At 42.4% G+C, this 14,236-nt stretch overlaps 1 protein-coding gene across 5 annotated transcripts in view; it reads left to right on the plus strand.

Annotated features, from left to right (window-relative positions):
- The window catches only part of Lypd6 (Ly6/Plaur domain containing 6), a 145,610-nt gene extending 140,171 nt beyond the window's left edge, over positions 1 to 5,439 (plus strand). For all 5 annotated transcript variants that reach the window (XM_087654373.1, XM_087654372.1, XM_087654370.1 and 2 more), the window contains 2 exon segments: positions 492 to 622; positions 2,353 to 5,439. In XM_087654373.1, the coding sequence (XP_087510499.1) occupies positions 492 to 622; positions 2,353 to 2,520 (299 nt within the window). In that variant the 3' untranslated portion in view covers positions 2,521 to 5,439.
- The last annotated feature ends 8,797 nt before the right edge of the window (positions 5,440 to 14,236 follow it).

Consider the following 14,236-nt stretch of genomic DNA (forward strand, 5'->3'; position numbering starts at 1 on the left):
GGAGCACTCACCCCCTCAGGATGTAAATAAGATCAACTGCAAAGTGCATGGAAAGGCAAAGACTTCTGCCATTGTATCCTGTGTTGGGGGATTATGATGGGCAGAGAGACCGGTGTTCTGCAGAAGGCCATTGCAAAGTAGATCTTAGCATGGAGGTTCTTTCCACCCTGTGTGCTGCTGTACCTTCCTGGGAATCACCTTAGTAGAGCGTGGCAGGCTCTCAGGGTCATTCATCTGAGAGCAGGCAACAATTTATCTTGATAACTTTCTGAAAAGTAAAAGTTCATCTCCCTATTGGGGTCCTGGGTTAGGAAACGTCTTTATTGGTATCAGCCATTTGATGATTCGGTTCCCATAAACCGAACGTGCTTGTATTTAGAACATTCATATAAGGTTAATTTCAGGGGCATCTGGGTAAACAGCCTACTGTGTTTTCAGTCAGGGCAGGCTTGCATTTCCCATCTCAATTAAGGGTTATTTTCTCTCAACAGACACCAGATACTGCTACACTCAGCACACGATGGAAGTCACAGGGAATAGCATCTCTGTTACCAAACGCTGTGTCCCACTGGAGGAGTGCTTATCCACAGGCTGCCGAGACTCGGAGCATGAAGGCTACAAGGTCTGGGAAAACATTACCTCTTGCTGCCCTTAGTGGATTCTTCAGTGTTCATGGTGCTGCCTGCTTCCCTGTTTGCTTTAGAAGAATGCCAGTGTATAGCAGAGCAAAGGACAAGCAAATGGTGTGTCTGAGCACATTCGAAGAGGATGCTGAAGGTTATCCTAAGCCTCTCTTCTCTCAGAAGAGTCCTGAAAGGAGAGGGTCAGGGACCACTCGTGTACATCTTGGTGGAGCATGGCAGACGTCTACTCCAAGTCATCCACCCAAGGAAGGAGGCAACAGTATATTCTGAAAGCATATAGCAGAGTGAGGGTGCATGTCGTTATTGGGGTCCCACCAGTTTAGGGACGTTCTCCATTAGCACCTGATTAGGTGATAATAGGTGATAAGAAAGCCATTGTCCTGTGGATATGTCCCCATTAAACTTTAGCTGGTGCCTGTACACAGAGCATTCTTTGTAAAGTGAGCTTCAGGGGCATCCAGGAAGGAAACTATGAAGAAGCCAGCACTGTGTATCTCTGGAGTCCCGCTGTTGCAGCAATGGGTTGGCACTGCCTGGATGGTCTTGTCATGCCTTGGCCTTTACGTGACATCTGCCCACCTGTCAGACCATCTCCCTAGGGTGTAGGGAAACTCCCTCTGTTAGTACTCTTGGAACAGCACTGTCACCCGGGGCTGCTTTCAACTTTTAAGCTGCAGAAACAATTTTTAAGTGACTTCTCACATACACTAAGAATTAAAATTTAAAATGTCATCTGCCTACTTGTGACTACTTTGAAGAAAGGCCAAAACAAGGTTGCTGCCTAACCCTTCCAACAGCTGGGCTCGGCTCTCAAGCATTGTTGCGATTTTTTTTTTAACTAAGAGAAGCATTGAAACTCTAAAAATATCTCAGTTGCTTGTGTCAGTACAGCTAGTAAAAAAATGGAGTGGAAGTCAAACTCGCTTTTGACCCTTGAGTCTTGACTCAGTGTTATGCTGCTTTGGGACTCGTTGATTGTGGCTAAAGGTTTACATCTGTCCTAACTAGTAACTGGATTGAATGGTAACCACCTTATGAATCCGAGTCATCTGGGATCTTGTTAAAATTCAGATTCTAGTTGCCCAAGTGCTGGGTAAGGTGTGGGATTCTGCATTTCTAACAAGCCCCCAACTGTTTTTTAAGGCTGCTGGTCAATAAAGCGTGTGACCATGGCCCAAAATAACTTCTGTCAATAAACCGTTAGGTTCACTTCTTTTATACGGTTCAAGAGTAAAGCAGTAGAAAGCACAGGTAATTGAATAAATGAAGACCCTTCAAATGTTTCCCATGCAGGAGAATGGAGTCAACCATAGCCATAGTTCTAAGGAAGGTAAGCATTCAGGGTCACATGACCCAAGGCATTGCCAAGTCATCCTCACTGAATGTCTCAAAGAGGAAGTGTTACCCTCTTAACAGTGGCTTCCTGTTGTCAGGAAGAGCCTCTTAGGAAAGAAGGCAAGTTTCCCATGTCCATGTCCAAGGTAGAATACCTGGTACTTCAGAGGACTGACGCCTAGCAGCCCAGGGGAGGTGCCCTGCAATCTGCCTTCTGTTTTGAGCATGTTGCTTTGACATGGGATCTTACTCTTGCCTTCATGAATGTCAGGCAGCAATCCTTTCCTAGAGTAGACTGTTTCCTCTAGTGTCCCTGCCTCCTTCTGAAAAGGGCTTATTTCTCCTCACCCTTTGTTTTCTCTCTTCCTTTCAGATCTGCACCTCCTGCTGTGAAGGAAATATCTGTAATCTACCGCTCCCTCGAAATGACACTGATGCCACATTTGCCACCACGTCCCCTATAAACCAGACAAACGGGCACCCACACTGTGTGTCAGTGATTGTGTCCTGCTTGTGGGTGTGGCTGGGACTCACCTTATAGTAACCCTCCCTACCCAATGTAGGTGAGCTCTGTGGTTTCACCGTGGCCATAGTCATGCATGAGTCATCAGCTTGGCAGCAGCGACACAATGCAACCACAGCACCCCGAGACGTCATCACAGCCAGCCATTACCATTCCTATGAAGAGCAAGCATTGCTCCCTCCCGTGCTGTCATTTCCAGCCTAACCACAACCCCGCCTGAGTCAGCCTGTCCCCGATACGGACCCTGATTCTTACACCACGAACCTGTTATTTCGCTCCAAGAAAGACCTCTGCTTTTATTGATGTCTGGGGTTCCTGCTTCAGCATCCATGCCTGAGCTGCAGGAGGTCCTGGGCCCTCTGAAGAATAAGCTATGGATACAGGAGATATTCATTCTCCTCAGGAAAAGAGTAAAGAACCATTGGTTTCATTGCAACCACACCTGCACCTAGAGCTTTAGAAGTTTAAAACTAAATCCAAAATAAATGGAATCGTTTCTTTGAGATTCTGATGGAGTCCCCGAAAGAGCAGAAAGAGCTTTGCTCGATTTAATTTCCCCAGCCTTCTTATCTTAACATTGGGAAACATGTTCCTTCTGCTCTTTGTAGAAGATTAAAAAAAAAAGCAATTATAAAAGTTTGCCGTATTTGTAGGAGTGAAAAGAGAACAATTTCCTTCAACTTGATGAAATTAGCATCCTCAAGATGACGTTATCCCTTCTTGTAACTGAACAGATTGGCCTTGACTCGGGAACTAATTATGCTTCCCGAGTTCCCGGATTCCAGGTGGACCAGTAGCATCTAAAAAGTTACTAAATGAATGGGATGATTTTCTCCAGGTGTTGCATTCCATTCAGATATAGCTGATCTCGTCAGAGAGAGGACTTCAGAATAAAAGGAAGCTCTGTGGAGGTTAGTCCTAGTTCATTTTGAAGGCTCAGAAATGGCTAAGCAAAAGTCTTTCTCTTTCCATAGTATTTACTGCCAAAGAGCTGTCTCCTTCCACAATCACAGTGACTTGAAAGAGAAAGTTCTGAGCTAAATTCTCATTAGATCAATAAGATAAGAGCACACCTGTGCTAGAATAAGAAAAAGATGGATCGTAAGTAGTACGGTGGCCTAAGATTTGTTTCTCTCAGTTACCGTTTTTGAAGTAGAAGGAAAGGCTTTTATTGTCCGTGTATTTTTTTTAACCTATGAAGTTGCATAGTTGTTTTCTTCTCCCATGTAAATTCTTTAAATGACATTTATTTTTGTATGGTATAAACTGAAAACTATATTTCAAAAAAAATTCTTTTCTTTTTCTCCACAAAGTATCAGTTAGAATGCTCGCTTTCAACAGCGGGAGGAATTGTCATCACTCCTGATCATGGGAAGTTATCTGTGATCCTAGGACTGATGCTGAAAAAAATTATTGCTATGAACAAGAGTTCTGCATTTGCCTCATTGTCTCCTCAGAAAGGTTGCCCGAGAAATATTAGGGTGAAGGCCATCACTGGTGTGACCGTCTTTGCAGGGCTGTGGGGTGTGTCCACAGGGAACTGGGCGGAGCTATGTCTCCAAGAGGTCAATGATGTTAAAATATATCTGCCCTGCACAGAGAACTTTAGCTTAAATGAGACTCCCCCACCCCCTCAGGGACCAAATCTGAACTGAGGGCAGAAACTCTGATGCAAATCATTGACGTTGCATCACACAGCCTTAATGAAGAGTTTGACAGGCGTATCAATTTCTTGCTTATGACTGCAGATGGGAGAGCAGGAGAGAACGACCTGTAGTAAGCACCTCTTATGTGCCCGGCACTTTGCTAAGCACTTTACATAGTTAGGCCATATAACCCTACATCAATTCTGTAAGGACAGAACCTATTGATGTGTACACATGAAGGTCCCAAGGCTCAAGGAAGTTTGATAAATGAAGCCTTTTCCTTCAGATTTAGTTTATGTGGGATGCGACATGTTTGGGAGAAAAAAAAACGGGGGAGGGGGGATGGAATTTCTCAGCTAGGAAAAACTCTAGGCCTGACTTCATGGGAATTTTCCCCATCCTATCATATAGAACGTATCCTGCTTCTCAGGATGACATTTGCATGTGTCCCCAGTTGTCACTTTTCCTTTGGGGAGTAAAGTTATAGCTTCCTTATTTATCCTCTCGTACAGAGAGGAGGTAGTTGACCTTGCATCTAAAGATGCTATAAGACAATGAGAATTTGATGTCGTACATGTCTGCAAGTACTGTTTTTGTGCATGGCCACATTCCACTGACATTTGCCAAGTCTGCATGCAATCAGAACAAGAGACAAGGGACTGACCATACGAGAGCCTCCCTGCCTGGTTTTCAGGGATTGGATCTCAAGGGTACAGACTGTCCTCACCTGGGGAGTAATGGCAGCCATTGTACACGTGTGCTGCATACGTCCATAATGCCTTTCAAAGTGTCTTTTTCATTCTCTTGAAAGAGCGTGGATTTGCTCACCACCCCCAGCACCAAGAAACCAAGGTGGGACCATTCATGTTGAAGGTCCAGGACTAGTTACCCATGTGACTGTAGTCACTTTAAACTTTCCATTAAACCTCACCATTGGTGATGGCTTACAGTGCAAAGAGCCATGATGTGTATATTAACCTATGCTCTACATATTTATTTTTAGACTTTCTTCAGCATCCATGTTAGTATGGGATCGATGCCTATATGTAAATATTGTACACTTTGTAAATCAATGAATAAAGATTTTAAGTGTCTTTCATTAGGCTTCTTCCTGCAAGTGTGTATGTCAATGATTAATATATCAGGTATGGGCTTAGCACCACAGTGGGTTTCTTTCCATCACCTACTTTCCAGATATGTCAAGAAATACACACATTAAAGAGACTCATCCCAAATGGTTCATACAGGTGATGAGTGCTCCAAAAATAAAAGAAGAGGTTGTCAGACTGTTCAATATGGTCTACAGTTGTCCTTTAACATTTCATTGTTAAATCAGAAACCATGGATGTGGTTGGTGTGTGTGTGTAAAACATTCTATTAACTTTATTTTAAAGTCCTACTCTATTCTTAAGATGAATAATTATAATAGAAAAGTTTGCCTGCCTCTCTTGGTTTCTTCTGAAATGGGAAGAAATCCTGGGATCATACATACATATATAATATGTATCTATATAATACATTTATTATATTCTTAGTAAGACAATAGACTAAAAGAAAGCTTGAAAAATCTTCAGCCTGACTGTGCTACCTGTTTCTTTAAAAGGGTGTGCCTTGTGATTTCTAGGACAATTAATCTTCTTGGAGTTCAAGGTGAGTTTACTGTTAGGTATGGGGTCAGTGGTGTGACTGGTGCTCCTTACAAGCACACAGTGGAGACAGCACCTAGTCCTCAGTTCCTGTGAACAGCTCTGTGTATTGAATATAAGTGGCACAAAAGACAGACTGTGCATCCTGAGATCAGGATTTTAAAAGGATCCTGTCAAATATAAATATAAAAGGATTAAATTTCATAGTTCATCTCTAACAGATTCATAAGATCTTACACATGTCATAAAATTTAGGGGACACCAGTATGTCAATTCATATATCTTGTTTTGGCTATCCTATAGGATCTTTGATATGAAATAATTCAAAAACATTCATAAATGTTTTGACTGAATTTCCTTGAATTTATCTTCTAGAATAAAATGAAGGAAAATGTTTGGGCATCTCTTACTGATTCCATTCTCAGTGTCATTGAGAAAATGCAACCTTGGAGGCTGAATTCCTAATACAGTTGCACAGCCTCTTGGGGACAGGACTATGGATAGACAAGAAGCTTGATGATTTTAAATGGGAATCTGGAAAATAGATATATATTTTTCTTGGATATTTTATATATTTACATTTCAAATGTTATCTCCTTTCCCTCCCTATCCCAACCCCCCCTCCCCCTTCCTCTGCTTTTGTGAAGATGCTCCCACTCCCTCCCACCCACTCTGACCTCAGCACCTTGTCATTCCCCTACACTGGGGAAAAGAGCCTTCACAGGACCAAGGGCTCCTACTCCTATTAATGCCATCTTCTGCTACATATGTGGCTGGAGCCATGGGTCCCTCCATGTGTACTCTTTGGTTGGTGGTTTAGTCCCCGGAAGCTTTGGGGGAAGGGGGGGGATTCTGTTTGGTTGATGTTGTTCTTCCTATGGGGTTGCAAACCCCTTCAGCTCCTTCAGTCCTTTCTGTAACTCCTCTATTGGGATCACCATGCCCAGTCCAATGGTTAGCTGCAAGCATCCTTATCTGTATCAGGCTCTGGCAAAGCCTCTTAGGAGACATCCAAATCAGGCTCCTTTCAGCAAGCACTTCTTGGCATCAACAATAGTAACTGGGTTTCATGGCTGCATATGGGATGGATTCCAAGGGCAGTTTCTGAATGATCTTACCTTCAGTCCCTGCACCACTCTTTGTACCTGTATTTCTTCCCTTGAGTATTTTGTTCCCTCTTCTAGAAGGACTGAAGCATTCACATCTTGGTCTTCTTTCTTCTTGAGCTTCATATGGTCTGTGAATTGAATCTTGGGCATTCCAAGCTTTTGGGCTAATGTCCACTTATCAGTGAGTGCATAACATGTGTGTTGTTTTGTGACTGGGTTACCTCACTCAAGATGATATTTTCTAGTTTCATTCATTTGCCTAAGAATTTCATGTAGTTATTGTTTTTAATAGCTAACTAGTACTCCATTGTGTAAATGTATTACATTTTCTGTATCCATTCCTCTGTTGAAGGGCATCTGGGTTCTTTCCAGCTTCTGGCTATTATAAATAACACTGCTATGAACATAGTGGAACACGTGTCCTTGTTATATGTTGGAACATCTTTTGGGTGTGTACCCAGGAACGGTATAGCTGAGTTCTCAGGTAGTACTATATGCCTAGTTTTCTGGGGAACCTCCAGAATGATTTCCAGAGTGGTTGTACCAGCTTGGAATACCACTAACAATGGAGGAGTGTTTCTCTTTCTCTACATCCTTCACAGCATCTGTTGTCACCTGAGTTTTTGATCTTAGCCATTCTGACTGGTGTGAGGTGGATTTGCATTTCCCTGATGATTAAGTATGTTGAGCATTTCTTTAGTGTTTCTCAGCCGTTTGATATCTCTCAGTTGAGAAATCTTTGTTTAGCTCTGTACCCCATTTGTTAATATTATTTGGTTTTCTGGAGTCTAATTTCTTGAGTTCTTTGTATGTATTAGATATTAACCCTCTATCAGATGTAACATTGGTAAAGATCTTTTCCCAATCTGTTGGTTGCAGGTTTGTCCTATTGACAGTGTCCTTTGTCTTACAGAAGCTTTGGAATTTTGTGAGGTTCCATTTGTCAATTCTTGATCTTAGAACATAAACCATCGGTGTTCTGTTCAGGAAATTTCCCCTGTTCTATGTATTCGAGGCTCTTCTCTGAGTTCTTTTCTATTAGTTTCAGTGTATCTGGTTTTATGTGGAGATCTTTGATCCACTTGGACTTGAGCTTTGTACAAGGAGATAAAAATGGGCCATTTGCATTCATCTACCTGCTGACCTTGAGTTGAGCCAGCACCATTTGTTGAAAATGCTATCTTTTTTTCCACTGGATGGTTTTAGCTCCTTTATCAAAGATCAAGTGACCATAGGTGTGTGGGTTCATTTCTGGGTCTTCAATTCTATTCCATTGATCTACCTGCCCGTCTGTACCAATACTATGCAATTTTTATCATTATTGCTTTGTAATCAGTTTGAGGTCAGGGACGCTGATTCCCCCAGAAGTTCTTTTATTGTTGAGAATAGTTTTTGATATCCTGGGTGTTTTTTTTTGTTATTCCAAATGAATTTGCAAATTGCTCTTTTAACTCTATGAAGAATTGAATTGGAATTTTGATGGGGATTGCATTGAATCTGAGTAGACAACTTTGTCTAGTCCCTGATTTTAGTGGGATTGCTTCAAGTTTCTCTTCATTTAGTTTAATGTTAGCTACTGGTTTGCCGTATATGGCTTTTACTGTGTTTAGGTATGGGCCTTGAGTTCCTGATCTTTACAAGACTTTTATCCTGAAGGGGTATTGAATTTTGTCAAATGCTTTCTCAGCATCTAATAAGATGGTCATGTGGTTTAGTTTCTGATGAAAACTTACATGACAAATCACTAAGAATTTTCAAAATGTCTTTCCTTTTTATTTTTGCATTTAATCTAAAGATTATTATTGTGTTTGATTCAGTGTATTAAGTGTGTTGGGGGGCATGTTTCCACGTGTTAGCTTCTATATGGAGGTGAGAGGATAATGTTTGGGAATTGGTTCTTCTCTTCCTATAGAGGTCAGAGAACACATTTCAAGAGTCCTGTCCTTCCACTATTGGTTCAGATTTGTGAAGCATGAGATTTTACCCACTATGCCATTCTGCTGGCTCCCACAACGAACTTCATTCTCATAAGTTCCTCTTAGTGACAAAATATTCAAACCATTATTCCTTCTGTTGGTAAATCCATATCTTACCTTTTGTAAATTGCAGGTGTTGGAATTAGCTGAGTATAATTTTTTGTAGTGATATTTCGAGTTGAAATTTAAAATTCAGGGTCTGAGAAATGAGGGTCCTTTAGGGTCCTCATCTTCCTTTTGGTTCTCCTAATGGCAATACTGACTTTTGTGTAGGTTTCTAATCCTCAAAACACTTTGAAATGCTCTGTGTATTACTTCCATTGATCAGTATGAACACATTTACTACTTGAAAGGTACAACTTCGCTGTATCAAAGGAAGGTCACACTGGCAGTTCATCTTAAAAGACTGATTGCTCTTTGTTCCCCACACATCCCCAGGTTTACATGCATGATTCCTCCTTTCTCCAGTAGTTTTACTAGAAAGCTACTGTTCAGGTTGCTGAGTTGAAGGTGGAAGGACCTTTAGAAAACATCTGGTCTACCTGCTTTGTTTTCTGTGAGTGCAAAAAGAAACTCAGAGAACTCAGACCCATTTGTCACTTGAGACACTGCATGTCCGTGTTAAGGATCAAATTCTGCTAAGCATCCCTTTTGTGATGCCTGGAGTAATTAAGCACAGAAACCGGAAACAGTTTAGAGGTGACCTTTTACTTTGGCTGTACGTTGGGAGGTGCCATGAGCATCACCAAGGCAGGGAATGGCAGGGAGCATGGAAAACTTCCTATAAGAAACCCAGGAAGCCTGCACCGGATCAATACAGATGCAGATACTCACAGACAACCATCAGACTGAGTCTGGTGACCCCAATGGAAAAGCTAGGGAAGGAACTGAAGCAGGTGAAGGGAATTGCAACCCCATAGGAAGAACAGTATCAACTAAGTGGACTACCCAGAGCTCCCAGGAACTAAACCACCTACTATGGGGATCCATGGCTCTAGATATATATGTAGCAGAGGATGGCCTTATCTGACACCAATGGGAGGGGAGGTCCTTGGTCCTGAGGAGGCTTGATGCCCCAGTGCAGCAGGAGGATAGAGTGGTGAGGCAGGAGTGGATGACTGGGTGGAGGAGCATTCTCACAAAGGCAAAGGGGAGGGAGGAGGGGGGATGGACTGAGGGGTTGTGGAGGGGTAACCAGGAAAAGGGTTATTATTTGAATTGAAAATGAATAAAGTGATTTTAAAAAAGGGAAATACTAAAAGAATTAATCACTTTCAAACTCATGAACTGAAAAAAGGAAGGGCAATCTGGGGAAATTAGACACGATCATTTAGTAGGATATAGTTTTCTCAGTGGGTTACTGCATAGCTCAAATTATAAAGGAGTCTTTCCAGTGTGTTATCTCTGTGCCTAGATCTCAGCCTCCACTGACACCTCCCCTTGAAAAGATGCCAGGAATTGTGTTGTCAAATTATGGAAAGTGTATCCATAAAGAAGCCTATTGAGTGTAGGCATGGGGAACAAAGCACCCCCAGAGTCAGTTGGGAGGCAAACGGAAAAGCTAAAAATAAGTCACAACCTCAGTCAATTCATTCATATTTGAGGAGAATTCAAAATCAATGAAATGTGTGGGTCCTTCTCTATCCACAGAGATGCCTGAGTGTTGGCACAGAGTTTGCACCAGAGTCCGAACACATCTGTCCTTTCATCTGTTTTCCAGGGTAACAACCTTTCTGCTGACGAGGCTTGGCACCCACCCAATTTCTCCCAGCAGTAAGCCAGAATGGAACATCTTGGGGCCTGAACATGATGTAGGCAGCTGAGTTGCTCAAGGAGAAAGATCATATTTGAATGTTTTGTGCCAGGATTCTTTGGTGAGATGTGCTGAGTGGGCCGTTGCGGACCACATTCGGACTTCCTCATGAATCAGCGTGGCCTGATTCAGCGTGGCCCTCTGGTACCCCAGCTACTGTCCCACATCCCCATGTGTCCCATACACAGCCACCAAGCCCAGACAATATTGCCTATGCCAAGTGCATACTGACAGGAACCTGATAGAGCTGTCTGCTGAGAGCTCTGCCAGAGCCTTACAAATACAGATGCAGATGCTCACAGCCAACCTCTGAACTGAGAACAGGGTCCCCAATGGAGGAGTTAGAGAAAGGACTAAAGTAGCTGAAGGGGTTTGCAACCCCATAAGAAAACAACAATATCAACCAACCAGTAACTCCCTCCTCCATTGTTCCCAGGGCCTAAACCACCATCCCAAGAGAACACAGGGATGGACCTGTGTAGCAGAGGATGGCCTTGTCAGGCATCAATAGGAAGAGAGGCCCTTGTTCCTGTCAAGTCTCGATGACCCAATGAAGGTGAATGTCAGGACGCGGAGGTAGGAGGTAGAAGGTGGGTGGATGGGTGAGGGAGCACCCTCATAGAATCAAGGGGGGGTGGTGGTGGTGGAAGAGCAGGTTTCTGAAGGAGAAACCAGGAAATGGGATAACATTTAAAATATAAATAAAAAATGCAATAAAATTTTGTCAAACCTGCAGAAAAACTGAAAGAACATACTTGTAATCTATTACTAATATTCTTTAATATTATATTTTACTTAACTTTGTAAATTACAGCACAATTTGGGATCAAAATCTGGAATAAAAATAGATAAATATGGAAAAAATAGATTTTTAAATACTTGAAGAGTTGGGCCTGTTCCTGACTTTAAATTGTTGTGCTAATGACTCTGAATGTTTTGCCCATGACCTAAACACCAGGTGTCTTGTGTAGAATCCTACCCTCCTTGATGTTGGACTGGCCAAGACCACCATGAAATTGAAAACTCATATCTCCCACAAACAAAACTAAACAATCCACACAACAACAGCAATGACAAATCTGGGAATTCCATTTGGAATGAATTATTTAGTAGACTTAGTATGATGTGTCCAGCCTAGGGTATAGTTGAGGTTGCAAATGGCAGCCAGAATTGAGACACCAGCTTCATTTTGGAGGTTTGAGAACATCCTCCTCTTCTCAAATGATATCAAATCCAAAAGAAAGCTCCATTAAGTATAAGAGCTAACTTGTAGAATAGGTGTTAAAACATAGGTGCTGTACTTTTAGGATAGCTATGAGGTCAGTCTTGGGACAAGACGATAGTGAACTGTAGATAAATATAACTTGAAAATGAATCCGGACTATTCTTTACCAAGGCTGTTCTATGGTTATGATCAATCATCCCTGATGGTTATTTAGCCCTTCATGCCTAATGGCTTACAGCTGCCCATCAGCATCCATTAGGGCCCATCATTGTCTGATGTTTAAAGCTCCCTAGAGCAAGTCATCTAGCTGACTCAGAGGTACCACAATGTAACTTGTAGCATCATTTATGACTCAAGAGAGTGGGATGCTGAGAGCTCTCACCTCAAGAGCACTGGTGCACTAAAGCAATGGGAATCTACTTTGAACCAGTTTCCAGATCTCCTGTTCAGTGGCTGTATCCCCTAAGCAGCAGGGTAGACAAAAGCTGCCGCCAACTGTCAGGTTGTTATTGTATCCAGTCAATGGGAAGTTGCTTTTGAGCATGACTCTGGATGTATTCTCTTAAAGAGTCTTCAGCCTGCTGGCCAGGGCACTGTATTCTTGCTGCTTACATAAGCAAATGATGAAGTAGAATGAACAGGACAAGCTGCGAGAGCAGGCTACAGGAAAGATTGGTTATTGATCGTAGTGGACAGCAGTTGAAGACCAACTTAGAGACATTTTCGAGAGTATCCTCAGGCACTGATACCTTCAAGGAGGTGCTGCCCACTGCTGACCCTGCTGAAGCATAACTTATTTGGCCTCGATGGGGAAGAAAAGCATGCGCCTGGAGCTGGGAGTGCCCTTGGCATAAGCCAAAGTCAACTAGGTTAATAGAAAATTCACAAAAAGGAAGGGTAAGCGTCCATCTAAACTCTCACGCCTTTGAGAATTAACTCCCACACATGCAGGCATGCTTGGTGGTGTGTTTTGGAGAGGCTGCAGTGGAAGGAAGGCAGCAGAAGTTCCTTTAATCCCACATCATCATTCTAGAACATGACATCTGGAGACCAAACTACAGAGCACCCATGCTCTCTGGTGTCTCCCCAAACCAGAATCAGCTATGATTCAGTCAACAGGGGCAAACCAAGCTCAGCGTCTAGACTGAGATGGCCTGGGGTGCTTTAAATCACTAGGAAGTTTTAAGGCTCCCCAACGCCTATCAATTCTGATGTGCCATCATTAGCCAGCAAACACAAAGGGCCCAACAGCCATTTGGATAAAGAACCAGGATCACAGAAGCGTCCTTGGTAAGGGCCAGTCTAAAAAAAATAGCCACAGGCTGCTCCTTTAGTACCCAACTTTCAGGCTACATACATGTCCCCTGGGAACAGTATTTGGAACACACTAGGTGTATAGAAAGAATTTATCATTCAATTCACAAAACAATGAAAAAAGATGGTGCTTTCTCTGAGTATCATAGCCAGCCAGTAACAGAACAAGGGTTAAAACAAAGATTGCCCTTCTACTAATTCTAGCGTCTTAGATACATTTTCATATGTTAAATTTGTACCCGAGCCCCCACATACCTGAAAAAAATTCTATTGCTGGCGTCTCTTGCTGGGTGCGGCATCCATTGTTAAAGCTTTTATGTGAAGTAGCCTGGCTGAATGTATTGAGGGCTTTGTGAATAGACATATCCCGACCTAATAAGCCAACTTCTGTCATTTGCCTAGGATAAAAAAACACTGCTCTCTTCGAATATGTACTTTGAAGCCCCGTAAGACTTAAGAAAACAGTCAGAGTAAGCTTAATGGGCAGGAGTAGGGGTGGTTAAGTCAACAGCAACTGCAGGTCCACTTGCAGCATCGTAGATTGTGATTGCCTTGAAGAGATTTTCAATGTAAAATGAACACAACAGCACTATTGTGTTCTGTTCAATGTGTCATACTTGAAGCAAAGACACAGGAAAAAAAAAACACTCAAGGAAGATGAAGTAAAGTACTACAATTACTCAAGTTAGCTTAATAACTTCCTGTTTTCCTGTTTAAAAACATTCTTTGCATAATGTGGTTATAGTACTTTCATAATGAAAAGCACAGATCAAGTAACCAGTTAAGCCTATACATTTTGGCTAATGGCTTTGGCAGTTGGGAAGGTTCCTCTTTAATGTAGCTGGTAACCCTCTTTAATGTAGCTGGTAATGTAGCGTGGGCCTCTGACTTAAGCTTGAACCATGTATTCGGTCTGACAGCTCACTATAGGACCTTGGGAGCCTTAAAAATCTATCAACACTGGATCTGCCCCCAGACAGTTACATTATATTGATCTTAGATGCA

Source organism: Rattus norvegicus, chromosome 3 (assembly GCF_021556685.1).
Source record: "Rattus norvegicus strain SHRSP/BbbUtx chromosome 3, alternate assembly SHRSP_T2T, whole genome shotgun sequence".
NCBI lineage: Eukaryota > Metazoa > Chordata > Mammalia > Rodentia > Muridae > Rattus > Rattus norvegicus.